This window comes from Pipistrellus hanaki (assembly GCF_964339955.1).
Source record: "Pipistrellus hanaki genome assembly, chromosome: 2".
Lineage (NCBI taxonomy): Eukaryota > Metazoa > Chordata > Mammalia > Chiroptera > Vespertilionidae > Pipistrellus > Pipistrellus hanaki.
This window is the reverse complement of record NC_140504.1, coordinates 74,075,562-74,096,736: the sequence shown is the minus strand read 5'-3', so window position 1 is coordinate 74,096,736 and position 21,175 is coordinate 74,075,562. Positions and strand designations below refer to the sequence as shown.

Below are 21,175 nucleotides of genomic sequence, written 5' to 3'. Positions count from 1 at the left end.
AAGAAGGAGAATTGGCAATTGATCACCCTTGTTATAGTAATACTAGAGGCCTTGTGCACAAAATTCGTATACTGGGGGGGTGTCCTTCAGCCCAGCCTGCTCCCTCTTCAATCTGGGACCCCTTGGGGGATGTCCAACTGCCTGATATCCCCTGCGGAATCAGGCCTAAACTGGCAGTCGGACATCCCTCTCACAATCTGAGACTGCTGGCTCTTAACCACTCACCTGCCTGCTTGCCTGATTGCCCCTAACCTGCTTCTGCTGCCAGCCTGATCACCCCCTAACTACTCCCCTGCCAGCCTCATTGATGCCTAACTGCTCCCCTGCTGGCCTGATCACTCCAACTGCCCTTTCCTGCTGACTTGATCACCCCCAACTGTCCTCTTCTGCCGGCCATCTTGTGACAATGTGGGGGCAGTCATCTTGTGATGACATGAGGCAGCCATCTTCTGGTGGCCATCTTGTGATGACATGGGGTGGCCATCTTATGATGATGTGGGGGTAGCCAGCTTGTGATAATGTGGGGGCAGCCATCTTATGAGGGCATGAGGAGTCAATTTGCATATTACCTCTTTATTATATAGGATTGTTTCCAAATTATACTGTTCAAGTAAATGACATTAATTTAGTCATATCTATAGGACTAGGCATCATACAGAAAACTAGGACAATGATCTGATAAAAGTTCAAACACCCAACTCACTAAGTGCATAAATGATAATTTTGATGACTTAATATGGGGTGGCGTCATTTCCTTGCAATATATATTTATTAATATGCATAATATATATATATATTTATACATACATGTATAAATATATATATTTATACATATATATTGTCATTTCTCACCTGAGGATATGTTGTTTTCTCTATTGATTTTTAGAGATAATGTAAAGGATGGGGAGAGACAGAAAGAAACATTGATGTGAGAGAAGCACAATGATTAGTTGCCTCCCATAAGTTCCTCAACCAGGTACAGGGATCAAGCCTGCAAACAAGGTGCATGCCCTTGACCATAATCAAACCTTAGACCCTTCGGTCTGCAGATCAAAGCTCTAACTACTGAAAAAAACTGGTTAGGGCAATAGTTTTTTAAATTAGTACAAAATTTGTGCTTTTTTATGTAAAAAAGCATGAAAGTGAGAATTTATTTAATGATATATATTTAATCAACCCATGATGGTTTCCTAATGAAAAAAAAAAGATGTAAATAATATCTGGAGATATTCAGTATAAAAATCATTAAGATTTGTTTTAGAATGTCTTTTTTGTATAAGATTATTATAGGGTCTGAAGTTCTAGGAATTAACTTCCCTGAAATCCAAGTAATAAGACAATTGCTATAAGTTCCCAACTCATGAAAAGCAAGAAAGAGTTCTGATACCTATTTGTGCTTAGCTGCTCCTTTTATTCTTCACAACAGTGAGATTAGGCAATGCATAGTTTCTCAACTTGACATGAACAATCTGGCTCTAAACAGAGCCAACTTCTTAATATTCAAAGTAATTATCTCAAGTTTGTCTAAGTAAAAATAGAAGAAAGCACTTATGTCAACAAAGCAAAGGAAAGAACGACTAGCTATAATCAAACTTGAAAGCTTTCAACCTTCAGCACAATCAAGCATTGATTCTCACTAGGAAAGTGCTCATTGTTCTTCAGAGAGAAAAACAGAGTCATTATATTTTAGTTTATCAACAATAAAAACATTTTTTCAGAGCCACTTATAACACAAACTGACATATATTACCCTCTTGTGTAGATGAAGTCAACTATGTAGTAATAACTCATGTAACTTAGCGTTACATAATCTCCTATCAGGGTTTTTTCCATCTAATTAGCTGGCTGCTGGTAGAAAGGGGCTGGTAGACATAGGTAGACAAAGCTGAGCTCACTCTTTCCCTTATCCTTGCTCCACCTCCACCCTCAACCAAACTGTGTTTCACCAATTCTGTGTTCTAATGTCTGTCTATTGGGATTTCCCTTCAGGGAAACACTTACTGCCCACCTGGAGTGAGGTCAGCAGATAGCATTCAACTGTCAGCTCCTTCAAGGTCAACCTCTCAAGATCTGGGTAGTACATTTCCATGTCAACTACAATAACACATAACAACCAAATGACATTTACCTCAGCAATACAAGGTTGGCTCGACATTCAAACAAATTAGTGTAATTTTCTACATTAACAGCGCGAAGAAGAAAAATTATCATCTCGATAAATATTTTTTTTAAAAAAACACCATTAGACAAACTTCAAAATTTATTCATGATGAAAACTCAGAAAACTAGGAATTGAAAAAATTTTCCTCACTGATAAAGGGCATCTGTGAAAAATCTACAGTTAACATTATACTTAATAGAGAAAGTAAAAATATTTTTCTCCTAACATCAAGAACACAAGTAAAGGCTTCTATTTTTATCATTTTTTTTAAATAGTAGTGGCATATGTAGCCAGTGCACTAAGTCAAGAAGAGAAGTAGGCAGTATAAAAACTGGGAATCACAGACGACATTATTTAGCATCTTGTGAAAGAAAAATTTAACAGCTCTCAAACTATTTGCCTAGGGAATAAAAAATTGGTAAGAAAAAGAATGTTTAAAATATATTCTCTCCAAGTTATAGGTTTACATGAGTTTACCTTTCTTTGATTCTGCATGGTTTTGATCTGATTTGCTTGCAGAAATCCAGGTATTCACATTAAGCTTATTTTCTTCTCTGACCCAGTCCCACTTTCTCACCCACATTCACTTCTAACCTCCATTGAGTCTTAATGAGACAATATTTCTGTGTCAACTGCTTCCTTATCCAACTTTCACATCTTGCCCAGAATATTTATCTTTATTATCCATCTCACATACATTTTTCTATAGTTTTCCTTGCTAAAGTTTGCAGCCCAGATACTTTATAATAAAAATAAAATCAGTTGGTAAATGAAGTGTTTAGGATTTATAGGACATATTCTTAATGGTCTTAGATCTCTTAAGGTTGTACCCTTGGAAGACTAAAGAAGATTTTAAGGCCTCAAAACTATCAACCTTTGATTATTTGGGCCTCTCTAATAACTTCACAATGATTGCATAAACTGCAAAAATCTTTAAGCCATCTTGAGACAAGTATCTTATCTTACTATTATAGATTTTTATCCTGTTTTATGTACATTCCATACCTATATGCATAAATATTTCTCCACCTCAAAGTTAGAAAGCAGCCTATAAGAGGTTGAAGTTTTAGGCTGATCACCATCTCTGCATCTCTTTTTTTTTCATGGCTTCTAGAGCTGTGTCTCAGCTTAACTTATATGTTCTTCATATTATAACCAACAACTTCAGAGATGCAACAAGCATGCGTTAGATCTCATAAACTAGAGCCCCACAGGCCAACTTCAACTCACTGTTTACTTCTGTAAATAAAGCGTTATTGAAGCATAGCTTGCTTTCTCTGGCAGAGTTCAATAGTTGTGAGAGAGACATATGGCCCTCAAAGCTGACAATATTTACTACCTGACCCTTGGCAAAATGTTTTCCAACCCTGCGCTAGACAGGCTGTCAACTTTCTCCCTACAGAAGAGAGCTGCTGAGTTGTGCAGCTATTATTTCATCCAACCAACATTTATTGAAGGCCCACTAAATGCTAGGTGAAGTGTCACTTGGAAACCACCTTGGCACATGTAGTTTGGCAGATATGTTCCATACTTGAACCCCAGACTCCTTTTTCTGATGAAGTGCACTTCACTGCCCCCACGTGGAGTTTGCTTGACAACCAATCCCCAGACCCCTTTTGTGATTTGTGTATTTATATCTAAGGAATGTGTTTGAGCTGTGGCTAACTTTTCCAGTCTGCTGGCTCATTACCCCTGACTTTTTAGCTAGGTGCTAAGGTTTGGAGACAAAGATGAGGAGAGCAATTATCCATAAACACCACGCCTTTATGGTCATAGGAAATAGAGTATCTGATACATTTGGAAATTGATGTTCACTTTACGATGTTTCTTTACAAATCTTTTGTTACCATGGTTAAAAATACCCAAATCTTACTTTATTTTTTACAATAAATTCCTAAGAGTTGAACTGTGTAAGTCCAGAAAATGTTGGAGAACTCCCGTTTGGCCATCAGGAGCTCAGAGTGAATGAGACTCAAGTGTTAGTGTTTCCGAAGACAACTCTGCACTTTAGGAAACATGTGGATTAATCCTGCCTGATGGGAAAGAATTCACATCACAGACTGGGCCACAGTGGCTGATGATGTACCAGCTCCTGAAAATTCTTTCTCTTTGGTGTCTGTCTTACCGCCTTCTTCCTTCCCCTCCCATTTCCTCTCAGCTATCTTTGACCTTCACCTCTCTCCTCTGCTTCAGGGAAACACAAGTTCACTGGTCTGCAGCTTCTGTGCTCACACTGCTGCCTAGCTCATGTGCAAACCACAGCGAGGTGGAGGCAAGGCCAGCCTCTGGTCCTCAGTGCAGTGCTCTTTCCCTGTGCCCCATGGCTGCCTTTCATGGGACTGTACCAATCGTTTCGTCTACCACTCGCTTTTATGTGTTTTACAGGCTAGCCCAAGTCCAGTTTATCAACTGATGCTTTCTTGACTTGGGTATTTACATTTAAGGATCTTAACAATATGACGCTCTGTCTCTACCTTTACAAAAAGTGATAGGAAATGGCTGCTTTCTGCTGATTGCTCCCTTACTTAGAAAAGAAGCCAACTCGTAAAGGAATCCTGCATAATTTTGGATTCTCTCCTAGATCACCAGCTCACCAGCTCATGGCTGGTAGATATGGCATGTGCATGGTGGTATCTGCCATCAGCCCTGTATTATGTTATCCTGAGTCCCACACACCAAGGGCATAGCTGGATGATACAGGCATGCCAGTCCTGACCAGGTAGCCCTCAGACAGTGGTGGCACTTTAAAACACCCAAAGACAGAGTATAGGACTCTAGGGTTGAAGTCACTCAGAGTCATTATGAGGAATAAGAGAAAAATAAAAATGACAAGAAAAGATAGTATTCTGTACAATCCCACTTAGGGCTTAAGAGATAGGCTTAGGAGTCAGGCACATGTGGATCTGAATCCCACCTCTTCCAGCTGTGAGTCCTTGGGCATCTGCTTAATCTCCCCTTGCCTTGGGTTTCCTCAACTTTGGGACCTTGGTGATATCTCCCACCCAGAAGGTTTAGAAGGATCAAATCAGGTATTGATCATGTAAAGTACTTGCACAATATCAAATCAAAATACTTTGATTTGATTTTTTTTGAGGGTAGAAAATTTTGGAGAAAGGCTATGAGGAGGTATAGGGAAGGAACACACAGCCTACTAGCCTTCTACAATATATGATACATATTTTACCCTGAATAATAGTGGTAAATCAAATCTCACCGAGTCAAGGCATCCCAGTGACACAGATGGAAGTGTTTTCTATTTCCCTATGCCGTGCCCAGAGCAACCACCCACATGAGTCATTTCCCTGGCCCATTACTGCTGACAGCGAGGCACAGGATGAAAATTAATGAGCCATTTGTTTCCACCATGCCTGTAGGGTTAGCCACAAAATAGTCATTGACCCCAGAAACGTTTTTTTCCTACCGCAAATTAGCAGTAATTAATTCATGACTCCATATAAGCTTTCACTAATATTTCATATATTATCTTTTATTCATGCAACAGAGTGTATGAATTATAAAAAATTTTGGCTTGTAAATTAATGTTAATTATTATTGTAATGTAAAAATTATAATAATGCTAGAATATAATGTTAATAATTTTAACATTAATACTAATTATGTTAATTTATATTACAGTAGTTATAATTCATAATATCATAAGTTAATGGGGGAATATCATCTAGTTTTTGGCAAGCAAAGTTGTATGTTTAATTTATGATTTTGGTTATATTTGTCATTGTTAATGTACTAGCTAGTATGTTAATTAAATGTTCTCATCTTACAGTATGTGAATTATTGTAGAATCCTGAGAGTATGGACTCTTAGCATGAATCATTATATCTAATGAGATACTTTGTAAATCTAAAAATATGATTCTATCTCTTCTTAGTGAAGACTGTCAGCCATGTCGGGGAAGATTATTTTATAATATAAACAAATAATAACTCTGGCCTTTGTGGCTCAGTTAGTTGGGTGTCTTCCTGTACACCAAATGGTCAAGGCACATCCCTGGTTTGCAGGCTCTATCCCCAGTGGAAGGCATGCAATTGATGTTATGCTCTCACATCGATGTTTCTCTCTTTTCCCTTCCTCTCTCAATAAAAATCAATAAACTGTTCTTTAAAAATAGCCGAAACTGGTTTGGCTCAGTGGATAGAGCATCGGCCTGCAGACTGAAAGGTCCCAGGTTCAATTCCAGTCAAGGGCACGTACCTTGGTTGTGGGCACATCCCCAGATGAGGGTGTGCAAAAGGTAGCTGATCGATGTTTCTCTCTCATCAATGTTTCTAACTCTCTATCCATCTCTCTTCCTCTCTATGAAAAATCAATAAAAAATATATATATTTTTAAAAACTGTTCTTTAAAAATAAAAGAATAATAATAATTTTAAAAGGATGAAACCTAAACTCCAAGCCTGGGTATTTAGATGAATGGCTGAGTTCATCTAAATGACTACTCATCATTTGAGTAATAACCACCAGATTGTGTTTGAGAAGTTTAGGAGTTCAAATATCACACAAAGTAATTTTCAGATCAGTTTCTTTCAAATAGCAATTTGGAGTACGAGGCCTGCCCAGGATTAACTTACAAATCTCAAAGGCACAGATCCAGTTTGTGGCCTACCCAGTCTGATAGCCAAGTCCTCTCCAGAAATATTTTAAAAGCCAATTTATTATTTATAAACCCAAACACATTGGAATTTTGAGGGTTTTTTATGGGGATAGAACTGTTGGAGGAAATTTTTTCAAAACCACAAAATGTGTCCATGAATGTTGGGAAAGAATGGCCAATTACTGTAGATGAGAACCCCTGGTGAGGCAGTACCACCCAGGAAGGCTGTGCAGACAACATGGAAAACCAAGACAGAAACCACAGTCCACAATCAAGCGTTAACTCTTCAGAGAAAATATCACAACCAATGAAGGTAGCCCTTTGAATTTTTTCTATGTGAAGATGGGAGAAGCCAATTAAGATGCCTGGCCCTAACTTACCAGTGTCCCTACTCTGTAAAGAAAGCATGCTATGCCTTAGCTGGTTCGACTCAGTGGATAGAGCATCAGCCTGCGGATCAAGAGGCCCAGGGTTCAATTCCAGTCAAGGGCACGTACCTCGGTTCCAGGCTCCTCCCCAGGCTGGGCTGTGGTCAGGGCTCGTGCTTGAGGCAACCAATTGATGTGTTTCTCACACGTCGATGTTTCTCACTATTTTACCCTCTCTCTTTTCCACTCTCCCTAAAAATCAATGGGAAAATATCTGAAGGCAAGGATTAACAAAAAATAAATAAATAAATAAGAATGCTGTTATCACTGACACTCTATCAAGTTTCCGTTAATAAGAACATTTAACACATTTTTGCTATATGTTTGTTTATTCCCATTTTCTTATCTCTGTTCATAGGGGTCAAGCAGCCACCAAAGCCATCGGGTGCCAGTAGAAATGTGTCCATGGACTCTACCCACTTCACAAAAAAACCAGGTAAGGGGTAGGATGCTGACCCCCTTCCTCAGCTCCATGCTGGACCGTAGGCAGTAACTGCAGTATCATTTGTTATCTCTTGGCCCTCAAAGCATCAGAGCCATGCTAGCAGTACATGGGGATTACTAGGAAAGCATTCAAACATCTTATCTTTGGGAGAATGAAAATGCTCTGTGTACAAATTAAACATTAATAAGAACCTCTAATGGGCACCAATTGAATAATTACTTTGTATAGTTTTCTGAAGGGCCCTAATGCACAAATGCTGGTGAGTCACTGTGGGTTCTAGTCTTCCTCATGTTCAAGTCTTGCTCTTGTGTAATTTATTACGATATCCTTTTGCCTGAAATGATTTATGTTTCTAATTTATGACTATGCTCTACATTTTAGGCCAAAATTATGTAGCTGGTGACTTGGAAAATCTTGGCATTTAATAAGAACTCTGCTTTCTGAAAGGATTCTGTGAAACCTACTCTGGTGGATTAATGTTGGGGCTATAGATCTAAATTCTGTCAGCACCACTCACTCCCCGCACGCATGCACGCACATGCACACATACTTTTTGGTCTCCTAAGAACTTAAAGACACAGGGCATTTTCTGGGGTTGTCTGTTGTACATGAAGTTTAAAAAAAATTTAATAAGTTTTTTTTATTAATTTAAGAGAGAGGGAGAGAGACATAGAAACATCAATAATGAGAGAGAATCAGGGCTGCCTCCTGGACACACACTACTGGGGATCAAGCCCACAAACCAGGCATGCTCCCTGATCAGGAATTGAACTGTGACCTCCTGGTTCACTGAGCCACACCGGGCTGTATATGAAGGTTTTTAAATCAACATATTGTATATTATGCAAAGAAAGCTATAACATAGACTTAAAAGAAAATCTGGGTTAAGGTAGACTGCTCCAGGCACCCCTAGCCTTACCAGCCTTAGTGCAAAGTAAATTCCAGTGCAATGTTTGAATGTTGCCTCTTCCGACCATCCTTTAGGTAAACCATTTACAACAAGGTATCCTTCCTCTGGGCTGGCAGCTTTGTACCAGGGCTTGTGGGTGGATGAGCAGAGTGGGTGTTAAACTTTGGTTCCCACTTACACACCTGTGCCAGCTGCCCTTGTGCGCTGCACACCCACTGACAATGACGCTGCTCTCTATGGGTTTCTAGCTTCTGCCATCACGGCTCCTTGATTGTAATGGTTTAAGTTCTGAAAGTGTTTGTTTAGTTATCATTACATCATAGAGTTTGGAGGTGAAGAGGATCACCCACTAATGGAGAAGTCATACACTTTAACAATTTAAAGCTAAAACGGCATAAGAATTATAATCTCAAAATCACATGCAATTGCAGATAATGAAACTCAAAAATGCTATTGCTGAAACTATGTGGGAAACTAAAGATGTTAAATTTTATACATCTACACAGTCTTTCAAACGCACATATACCTATACATGTTTATCTATAACCAGAGGATGTTTTTATAGGCTAATGTGATTCATTATTCCTGAGTACATGACAATCATTGCTTTAGAAAAATATCAGAAATTACCTAGCACTTTTCTATAGAATCTGTGCCATTCAATTACTACTTATCAAACATTATAATTTTTTTAAAACCTGTGATTTTTATAGAGTGAATCCTTATGGCAACTTTATCTGTTATACGATCTCTTAGCCACAATTCCAGGCCCTCGCCGCCCACCCTTGCCACCTAGACCTGTACCCCCTCGAAGAAAACCATTGCCACCAAATAATGTCACTGGAAAGCCAGGAAGTGCAGGTATGTCAGTCATATGCATTTCCTTCTCTCTCCATGACTTCAGTTGTTCTAGCCACCCACAACCCTCCTTGGTATACTAGCCCAGGCAACAGACAAGCCCTTGGTGTGTGTGATGGTGCCTGGGCTGGCCCTAAAGACCAGACATAGCTTTGAGGACTCATATCCTGATTCTGGGTAGGTGGGTTGAAAGAAACCATCATTGAGCATCCCAGCCAATGCGTCTGCTTGGAGCCAAGACAGAGGCTGACTGGGGCCCTTCCAGGAGTGGATTATTTGGGGCAAGATGTTGAATGTTGCCAACCCACCAGGGGTAATAGAAAATGTGAGGCCCTGTCATCAGCCTTTCATCCTGTCTTCTGAAATGAAATCCCACCCATCTTGTTGAAAGCTCCCCTGTCCACCAGCCTTTATGCTGGCTCCAGAGTTAGGTAGTAGAGACAAGATTAGGGACTAAAATATAAGCAGCTCTAGGCCAAGCCACAAGGCAGAGGTATAATTTTGAAGTCAAGCTGCCTCTCAACTCTATGCCTTCGCACGTGTTATCTTCCTTCCCATGGAAAGACCCCTCCAAACCACCTGGGATGCTCACACTTCACTCTTTTCTTAAGGAAGAGCCTTTTCCAACCCCCCAAAGCAGTCTTAGCATTGCTTCTCTGTTCTGTTTGCCCTTGATACACACCTCTGTCAGAGCAAACATCAAACTGTGTTATGCCTGTTTGTTTACACACTTGTCTTCCCCTACTAGACCAGGAGTTCTGTGGAAACAGAGTCCTTGGCACATTTTCTCTGAATTCCCAGAACCAAATCTGGTGTGTGGCTCCTACAGGATATTTGATAAATTCTCACTGACTGAATAAATGGGTGGAATAAAGAATTAGTGAAAGTTGAGCTGGTTCAGAGCAAAGCTATACCTCATTTCTCTTTGACTGGGCTTGCCAGCAAATCACAGCATATTCCCCACCTCTCCTCCCTCTCTGCCATCTCTACTTCCTAAATCTTTTCTAGGTGGAATCAGGATAAGAATGTTGGACAGCTATGAACGATGAAAGGGTGAGGGGTTTACATGAAGGGGAATAGATGTCACTCTTTTCCTGGGACAAAGGTAGGGTGCGGTGATAGAGAAGCTTTTCTGATGGATGTACCCTGTGCACAGTGGCCTCTCGATCATGTTCCCATGAGCTGACGGAGGACTCGGCTCCTCACACACGTTTTGGAACCTTCCTGAGTCAAGGCCCAGGGCATGGCTGCAGTGAGGACACCTGGGACCCCTCAGTAATTGTAACCTGGGGTCAAATTGGATGAGTCAAACTGAAAGTGATGTCTGAGTGTCCCCCATAGAAAGCTTGGGAACCCACCTGAAGAAGAAACACAAACACATCCATTTCTGAGGTCAACTCTGGTTCCCCACCTCATCCCACCTCTCACTCAAAGGAAATGGCTACCTGAAGGAGCCAAACACAGGAAGGGCAGTTGTACAATTTTGGCCTGATTACAGAAAGTGCACCCTGACTTCAGGAACCAGCAAACTGTTCTGGGTGCCTGTGAGCACCGTCTGAGGTTGCCGTGTAGATCCTCCACTGCCCCTATGTGCAGAGCTGCCGAGTCCCCCTCCCCTTGACAAAGTAAAAGTGCAGGCTGCATGCAACTTCTGTTGGTTTTTGCTCACCATCTCACTGTGGCCCGGTCCCACCATGACCAGGAGGAGCATGGGTCTGCGGGGGTTGCTCCAGCAGCCCGTCTGAGGAACTCGTCCTGGTTTCATGCTGGGCCATGATGTTTGGGTCAGTGCTGTGCTCTTGACTCTTTATTGTCTGAGAATGATCCCTTTTCCCAGGAGGACTGTAAAATCCAATGTAGCCCCCAAGCTACTCTAAGCACCCAGACTGGACTAGACCTGGGGATGGATCCGGTTTGGAAGATTTATTAGTGTTTTTATGGAGGAGACACTGGCCTATAGTAGTACTGTTCTGGCTACTAGGCCAGAATCACAGATGTTACCTTCAAAAGCATTTGCTTCTTCTTCAGCCATCTCCCATGCCTGCCAGTTAACCTCCTAACCAGGCTATGCCATCTTCTTGACATCAATCATGTCTAATTCCCTCCATCCCTCCTCACTGCTTCTGCGGCAGTTCACCTCGCCTGCCCCTGCCTGCACAACTGCTTTGTCTCCTCTCTTCTCTCTTTGCCACCAGCCTTGCAGCCTAACTATTCATCCTCTTCTCTGATCCAGTTATTTCCTGGTTGAAAGCCTTCCAGTGGCTCCTTGCTGCCTAAACATACTTGCAGATCCATAGTGCATGGCTCTTCATGATCTGCCTTCCCTGCCCTCCTATCTCTGTTACCACAGCCCCCTACAGCACTGTGGGCTCTCACCCTTCAAATTAAAAACACCAAATGGTTACTTGCTTCCCTGACATGGTTCTTCTTGCAACCTCTGATTCAAATACAGCTTTCATACCTACCCACTGATCGCTTCTTTATTATCACAGCCTCTGTGAAGGCATTCTTAACTCCCTCCCCCCTCCACAAAACCCTTCACCTTTCCTCGTAGATATTACTATTCCTTTCCCTTGCCCTCTCTGTGACTTTAGCCACTTCTTTCACAATATTAGTAATGATTCCATATATTTGGCTCATATGTCCCTCTTGATCAAGGATATCAGCCTGGCATATAGTGCCAAGCTACATGGTAAGGTACCTAATAAACATGCATTGAGTAAATAAATGGGAAACTGGGCAATGCTCTTCTAAAGCCTGATGCTTTGGCTCTACATTTCAGGGATCATTTCATCAGGCCTAGGAACATCCCCACCCCTGCGGGCAACACTCAGGCCCACTGGACCCACCTCAGAGAGAACAGAGTCAGACAAAAAGGATCCAACAGCTCCCGCCTCAGGAGAAGATCTTGGTTAGTATGTCAGTCACATCCTCCTGGAGACTAGCTACAAGATACTCAAGGATTTCAATTAGGAGGGGAAGAGTGTCAGCTCTGGATCATCTTTGTTACTTAACCTAATCATCAATATGATTCTTTTTAATTTTAACATAATACTTATTTTTAATGCTTCAGCATAGAATATACTCCTTCCCTTCACAAACATAGAGGAAAGTATCTAAATTTTTCAGGGAAGTCTTCCTGAGAAATATATATTACCCAGTGCTTCTTACTAAATCACATCATTATAATTACATATGCCTTATTTTATTAATAAGCATTAGCTTCTTGGTTGTAAACTTTAAGCTTTATTTATTACACTGTAGAATGCCTAAAGCAGGACACAATTAAAGACCTTTTATTGCAGTTGATGTGTATAATAAAATAATGAAAATCAAAGTTGTGAATAACTGACTAGGAGGCATATTAAATATTTATAGTCTTTACTACTTTTTATTGTATTGTGAAGCTTTATCTTTTGCCAAAATTGTTTATTATACTCCCTTCTCAGGTGATACGACTGACTTTAGCTCAAGTCCAACAAGAGAAACTGATCCTCTTGGGAAACCCAGATTCGTAGGTATGTCTGGCTTTAAATCTTAATGTTGACAAGGCTGTTAGGTGGGTGTATCAGTCAGAAGTTGCTATGTAATAAACACCACAACATCTCAGTGGCATACCATAATAAGGATTTACTTTTCATAGGTTTACAAGTCAGCTTTATGATGATATTAATAAATGGGGGTCAGTTAATGTAGGATGTTCTTGGTTGAGTGGTTCTGCTGGGCCTCTTGTGGGTTAGGACGGGCTTCTCCTCATTTGTTCATTCTAGGATGAAGGACCAACAGTGACTCAAAAGAAGCCATTCTCAGGACTACATAAAGTCAAGGGAGGGGGAATCCAAATACACCATCATATTTTAAGCTCCTTCTTGTGTTATACCTGCCAATATCTATTGGCCAAAGAAAGTCACATAGCAATGCTCAAATCAAGAATTGCGAAGTATACTCCTTTCCTGGAAATAGAGGATATTTTTGAACAGTAATCTTATCTAACACAGGAGAGATGTAATATGATACAGAGCCCAGTATTTCCTTTTGTAATATTTTGTCCTGAAGTATATAACTTGATAACTTTTTACATATGTATATACCATGAATCCACCATCACAATCAAGACAATGAACACCACTTACAAAAGTTTATAATCCCTCTCACTCCTCCACCCAACCTCTAGTCCCTAGGTAACAGCAAATCTGCTATACTATAGGTTAGTATGTATTTTGTGGAATTTTATATCAATGTCTGAACTCTTTTTTTAAAGTCTTGTTTCTTTCACTCAGCATAATTATTTATCCATGTTGCTGCTTTTATTAATATCCCTTTTTATTGTATTACTGCCTAGTATTATATTGTATTCTATATAATAAAACCCTAATATGCAAATTAAACAAATGGAGGAATGACCAGCAGAACAACTGGTGGGCTACCTATGATGCACACTGACCACCAGGGGGCAGACACTCAACACAGGAGCTGCCCCCCTCACCCCACTCCAGAGGGAAACGACCAATGGTGGTGATTGGGGGATGGGCCAGCCAGCCAAGGAGGGTGCCAGCAAGGGTCTCCCCTAAAAACCCACCTGCCAATTGCCCCACAGATGGCCCCCATCACCAGCCAGGCCTGAGGACCCTACCCTATATATTGGGAACAGTCTCTTAGATTTAAAAATTAAAACCTGGCAAGGATACTCTAACACTGAAAAAAAACAGGATGATGCAGCGATGATGTGCATGGACAATGGCTTGTATATTTTGTGGTCAGCCCCAATTCTGACACTTATAACTGTGTAACAAAGCCAATTACTTAACTTCTCTTCTGCTTCAGTTTTTCCACCCATAAGATGGGAGAAATGGTACTACTGCCTCGGAAGGATCATGTTTTGTATTACATTTTATAATCAAGGCCAAAAAAAATGTAGCTGCCCATACAACAGCAAGATGCCTTTCACCTGTATGAAAAGTATGGTCCCTGGTACATGCAGTGTCCCAGATTGCAAGAGAAATGTCTGACTGCCCATTTAGGCCTGACATCCCCTTGAGGGGTCCTGGATTAGGAGAGGATGCAGGCCGGGCTGAGAGACCCTTCCCCGCCATGCAAGAATTTGGTGCACTGGGGCCTCTAGTATATATATATAATAAATTAATTAATCCTATTTATGGCATTTGGGTTATCTCTATTTTTTTTATATTACCATTAAAGCTTCTATGACCATTCATAAATTTGTGTAGACATATGTTTTCATTCCTTTTTAATAAATTCCTAGAAGAGGAATGGCTAGATTATATGTACATATATATATAATTTTTAAAAATAATACAACTACTGTGGCCTAACAGTTTGCCACAGTAGTTGTATTATTTTACTCTTCTGTCAGCAGCATATGAAAGTTCCAGTTTCCACAGGTCTTTGCCAACCTTTGGTGTGGTCAGTCTTTTTCATTTCAGCCATTGTAATGGTTTGTAGTAGTATCTGATTGTAATTTCACTTTGCATACCCCTAATGACTAAGAATAACAAATATATTTCCATGTCTTTATCTTCCATCTATATCCAGTTGTTTATTTTCCTCCATTTCTTTCATTTGTGATTTGTTACTTTGTCTCTGCATTTTTGCTGCTTCCCTGAGTTGGTAGGGTAGCTTTGTGTGCTAGGTTTTCTATATGGCCCAGTGGGTCAGCCTCCCCAGTCACCTGAAGTGGACATTCTTGGTGCACCCCTTTGTGGTCTGTGTGTACAGCCTTGCTGTAATCAATATATATATATATTGATTTTTACAGAGAGGAAGAGAGAGGGACAGAGAGCTAGAAACATCGATGAGAGAGAAACATCGACTAGCTACCTCCTGCACACCCACTACTTGGGATGTGCCCACAACCAATGTACATGCCCTTGACCGGAATCAAACTTGGGACCATTTAGTCCGCAGACTGATGAGCCAAACTGGTTTCACCTGTAGTTAAGTCTTGATTATTGTGGGCATCACTGGGAGGAATTGACCTCTAGGCCAGTTGGCTATGTGTATCAGCTGTGTCTACACTGGGAGACCTGTGCTGGAGACAGCCTTATAGGACAAGACTTGTAAAATTGCAAAAGCCTCTGTGCTCAGCTTGGATGGGGCAGAGTCTCAGGGCTGAGCAGACAGTCTTGGCTTCCTGTCAGCCCTGCCCTTGCGCACATGCCTCCAGACCTCTGCCTTCTGCGGCTCCCCTGAGTTTCCATCTGACAGTCCAGATTCCCCCAGTCTCACCCAGAACTGGGGTTCAGTGCAGTTGGAACTGGGGTTTAGTGCAGTCAGGAGCTTTTGACTCCCTTCCGCTAGGGAGAGCTAGTGGCAACCTCAGCAGTCAGTCTTCTCTGAGCACACTCAGGCACGCATCTACAGACCCCTGCCCACCGCTGCTTTCCCGAGTACCCATGTGCCTTTCTCTTTACCTGACAGTCCAGACTCTCCCCATATAAGCCTGGGTCCACAGTGTTTCGGCTGAAGCTGGGTTCAGTGCAGTCGGAACTGGGATTCAGTCCAGTTGGGGGCTTCCCTTCCTCTCCTGCCAGAGAATGCCAGCCAGGCACTCAGCCGCCCTTCCTCTCTGTGCTCATGTCTCCATACCTCAGTCCTTTGCAGCTCCTCTGATTCTCCATGTGCTTTCCTCTTTCCTTCTAGTTGTAGAATTTCCACTCAGCCAGCTTTCCTGTGATTCTGGATGATGTCCATTCTATCTTTTAGTTGTAGTCTTAAAATTGTTGTGCAAGGCTGCAGTTTAGGTGTTTACCTATGACGCCATCTTGGTTTCTCTCACTTAGTCAAGTTTTTATAAATACATTGGTTTTTACATACAGAATCGTATTAACCAAGAGTAAAATTTTACTTCTTCCTTTCCATTTTGAGTAGCTGTTCTCTTGCCTCAATGCACAGGCTGGATCCTCAGTAAAAATATTGAATAGATATAGTGAGAATGGACATCTTTTTCTTGTTTCTGAACTTATGGGGAAAATATTCATTCTTTCATCACTAGCTATCATGTTACCTGTAGAGCTTTCATAAATGCCCTTTATTGGGTTGAGAACATTCCCTTTTATTTCTACTTTGGTATGAAATTGATGTGGGTCTCATATCTTTCAGGTCTTAACTTTTGACCATGTGGGTTATCCTGTACGAGAGGCCCAAGGCACAAAATGTATGCAAGAGTAGGCCTTCCTTCCCCCAGCTGCCGGCACCGGCTCCCCTCTGGCACCCGTGACCCAGGCTTCCCTCACAGCCCCGGCTTCGTCTGGAAGGTCATCTGAAAGGATGCCCAGTTTAATTAGAATATTATTATTATAAATAATAAAAACCTAATATTCAAATAGACTGACCTGCAGAACTACCAGTCACTATGATGCACACTGACCACCAGGGGGCAGATGCTCAATGCAGGAGCTGCCCCCAGCCCTCAGGCCGCAGGCCAGCCAAGGCAGGTGCCAGCGTGGGTCCCCCCAATTGCCCCACCAGTCACCCCACAGATTGGCCCTGATCTCTGGCCAGGCCTAGGGACCCTGCCTGTGCACGAATTTTGTGCACCGGGCCTCTAGTAGTAGTAATAACTGCTTTATTGCTTTTGTCTAATGATTCTAACACTTAGAAAGTTCTAGGTTGGTTTTTAAATTATGTATTTTTCTCTTCATTATGGGAGATATTTTCCTGTTAATTTCATCTTGTTGGTTTCTGGATATGTTTTTATTCTTAAAATATTTTTTATTTTGTTCTGGGTGTAGGCAAATTATTTGAAACCACTTGATCTTTCTGAGCCTAGCTGTCATATTTATTAGGTGGGACCAGAATTGTGTCTAATGTAGGGCTTGTTATTGCCCACAACTGAGGCAGGACCCTTTTGAATATTTTTTCCCATGCCACATAAATTATGAGGTTTAAATCATGCTCAGGGGGGACAAATTACTTTGGGATATTAGCAAACACTAAACTATCTAAGAAAGTAAATTAACAAACATCTGTATCATGTATCCTAGAGACAGGATTTTCACACTTCTGAACCATCCACATCACTGCTTCCTTCTAGCTGCTCTTAATGTGAGACCAAATGTCCTCAAGCAATTATATTTATTAGTTCACCTTCCCCCAACTTTACTCAAAAAATGCTAAATGTCAGAGTCTTCTCTCCCTCTCTAGGGCCTCATGTGAAATACATGACAAAAGCTGACGACAGGCCCTGCTCCATCACTGACTCCATCAAACGGTTCCCCAAAGAGGAGCCCACAGAGGGGAATGCCACCAGCCCGCCACAGAACCCACCCTCCAACCTCACTGTGGTCACCGTGGAAGGATGCCCCTCATTTGTCATCTTGGACTGGGAAAAGCCACTCAATGACACTGTCACTGGTAAGAGCTGGATAGGACTGTTACTAATGTGCTGCAGAGGGGCTGCGGAACCCTGCATCACACGATAGCCTGTGGGTCCGCGCGCAGGAGCAGCGAGTCCGCGCGCAGGAGCAGCGAGTCCGTGCCGAGTTCCGCTGTCCCTGTGGCACGTTCATGTGATGGGAAAAGATCATCTTTGTCCTGGCTGTGGGCTCCCTGTTCATCATCCTTAGCCGATCTCTCTAAGTTGCACCCTTTCGTCTCCTCTTATAACTCTTTCCTAACGGGGAGATTTATCTAGATTTTTCATTACCCAGAAAATTACAGATAATATATGAGATGTTGCCACTGGCCTATGATCATATTGAAATGAGTTTTCCTTTCACCAACCCCGTTTCTAGGTAAACCTAGAACTTTCAAGCAAGCTAAAATGTTTTTTCCTTCATTTAAGGGTACATGTTTTAACAATTGTATTCCGGTCAATTTTCTGCTTATCTCCTGAAACTTTTATTCTGCTACCCACCCACCTATTTCCTTCAGAAATCCCGAGTCATTCTTTGAACTTGTTAGATGGGAATTTAATTCTTCATAATTAACAGAATAATCAAACTGGAGAGGAGCGGAAAAGATCAGCTTGAGAGTACAGCCTGCGTGTGCAAGGTTCCTGCTGCCCACGTCCCTGTGTCCCTGTTCGGGTGCCTGGGGCAGGTGGACAGGCCACGGGGAGCCCACTAAGAAGTTATCGGGAGTAGAGATCCCTACACAGAGGGGTGGGGAGTGCACATTTCAGGCTCTGCCAAAAATGTTTCCTATGAATGAAGAAGAACACAGCAGGTATATCTCCTCAGACAAACTGGGAAACTCCAGTGTAAGTAGCCTGTCTTTACTTAGCTGACTTTTTTTAAAACCATATTTTGTAAATTTTGTTTCTCATGCAAAGCTTACCTTTGTATTGAGAGCAAACCAGCCACTACCCGTGGCTTCTGGGGACTTGCCTAGTCCTGCTTCTTTACTTGGGACTGTGCCCACTGGTGCTAAGTCAATATCTAAATCAGCATCAAAAAATAAATCAATCTCTAAGTATTGATTATCTACATGTAATAAAAGTTCAAAGCTTTCAATCCATATACTGTGCTAATAAGAAGTTCCTGTGGTAGTCTGAGGTTTAATTCTCACAAAACCAAATGACCTATAAAATTTAATTTGCCTTAAAGATGTGGGACATCAAGCTGGAAGTGGTTAGTCTACTAGGCCTAATAATCTAATAGAACAATTTTCATCCAATGTGCCACAACAATTTTAAAAACATGCAGTCAGGAACACTGACCTCTTTTCCCCTAGATTGTCCAATTAAAAAATGACAACAGCTAACACAACAGCCATCCAGTGTGAAGGCCCTGTCTTGAACCATAAGTACATAGGTCATAATAAGAGTTTCATCTTATTGGTCACATCACATAATAAGAGTAGGTAATTAGCATTTTTAATAAATCAAAATTGTACCTGTTTTTGTCAGATTGGTAAAGAAATATATATTTTTGGTGTGCTACAGAATTTTAGTAATTAGTTTATATGTGCCATCTGATGAAAAATGTCAAAAATCACTGACCTAATACATCTAATACATATTCACTTGTGTATATCAATTATATCTTGGTTTTTTTAAGAGAATTATTTTCTTTCTGGTTCATTATGTAACATTTTTTTAATAAATGATATAAGCTAATAATCTCAAAGTATTCTAACCAATTACTTTTGGAACACTATTACCAAATATTAATGGGCTGTTCGAAATCTTTCATAAGATAACAGACTTAAATAACAGGTTTCATGGGTAAGGACCACATCTCTTTAGCTATAATATTTTCTACATAAAAAATAATTCCATATTTGACCATTACTCATCTGGCCTGTATTTAAATGTTGGACAGATGGTATACCCTAATGATTTGTTCTATTTTTTTTTCAATTCTGTTTATTTTTAAATTGTTAATTTAAATGCAATCTTGCTTTCAAACAAACCAGCAGTTCAGATCTTATAGAAATTAATTCTCCTATCACTGAAAATGATATGAAAGGAAAAGATTGAGAAAGAGAACAGAAAGAGAGTGAAACACATTCTTTATTACATGTGTTGGCTTCTGTCAATAATCTTTCTTTTAATTGACAGACACGTGCATATTCACCTCTAGTAAATACATTCAAATTCAGTTGCTTCTACATGTCCCTTCAACACTAATATAAAAATAGGTGACCTAAGAAGTTGGCCACACACTGCTGGGGTCCTTGGTAACTTAAAGTTAAGTTAGTTATAAGGTGTTGCTTTGTGATATGCCAAGAGTGTGCTGACATCCATTTAAATTCCAGACCAGCTGTGTTCTAAACATGGAACTTGGGTATATAGTTAGCCTCTTTGAACTTTAGCTTCCTTATTTGTAATGATACTCATCATTATCGGTTTATCCTGAGGATAAAATTAAACAGAATGAATGCCCAGCATAAGTCAGCAGCTGTTAAATTAATGTTTGTCAGTGGTCAAAGTAGTAAGATAGGGAGAAATAGTATCACCATTACTGTTTTCATGCTCTATTGACTAGAGTGGTGTTCCCAAACTTTATAATAAATAACTTTTTCTACTAGGTACATTTTTTTCATAATAGGGCAATAAAACAATTTGAAGAGGGGAAAAAAGATCAATTATTCAGAGTTAGTTCTTTACAGATTTTCTTATGTCTTTATTAATAATGAAATTATAAACAAAACCTCATATTTGAAAAGAAGAAATATGGGCATAAATTTAAGAGACTATCTTTACCTCCGGAAATATACTCAGAGTGTGTCTATAAATATTCATTCCAAAATTAACATTCCATTTTTATAATGTTGGTGGATTTATTAAAAGCTATTATCACCTAAAATATTAAAATAAAAGATATATTTACAAAGCCCAAAAATATACATTCAAAAAGCGAGAATTCTTAGAGTTCTATTTAATTATTATTATTTTTTAAAATATATTTTATTGATTTTTTACAGAGAGGAAGGGAGAGAGATAGAGAGCTAGAAATGTCAATGAGAGAGAAACAACTATTAGCTGCCTCCTACACACCCCCCACCGGGGATGTGCCCGCAACCAAAGCACATGCCCTTGACAGGAATCAAACCTGAGACCTTTCAGTCCGCAGACCGATACTCTACCACTGAGCCAAACTGGTATCGGCTGATTAAACTTATTCTAACACTAAGGCCAGTGTCTGATGGGGACAAACCAATTCTTGGAATCAGAACAACGTCTCTTCTGCAGAACCTGTTAATACTTTGGCTTCGACTATGTTAGGTCACAATCTTTTGATAATAAATCTAGTACCATTACAAAGACCCCATTTATTATTAAGATTTCTCAGTAGCAT

General features: G+C 40.5%; 1 protein-coding gene across 36 annotated transcripts in view; it reads left to right on the top strand.

Annotated features, from left to right (window-relative positions):
• The window catches only part of ABI3BP (ABI family member 3 binding protein), a 237,401-nt gene that overhangs the window by 189,846 nt on the left and 26,380 nt on the right, over positions 1 to 21,175 (top strand). For all 36 annotated transcript variants that reach the window (XM_084875404.1, XM_084875411.1, XM_084875410.1 and 33 more), the window contains 5 exons: positions 7,559 to 7,636; positions 9,312 to 9,416; positions 12,196 to 12,324; positions 12,863 to 12,931; positions 17,577 to 17,786. In XM_084875404.1, coding sequence (XP_084731530.1) covers positions 7,559 to 7,636; positions 9,312 to 9,416; positions 12,196 to 12,324; positions 12,863 to 12,931; positions 17,577 to 17,786 — 591 coding nt within the window. The remainder of the gene's footprint in view (positions 1 to 7,558; positions 7,637 to 9,311; positions 9,417 to 12,195; positions 12,325 to 12,862; positions 12,932 to 17,576; positions 17,787 to 21,175) is intronic.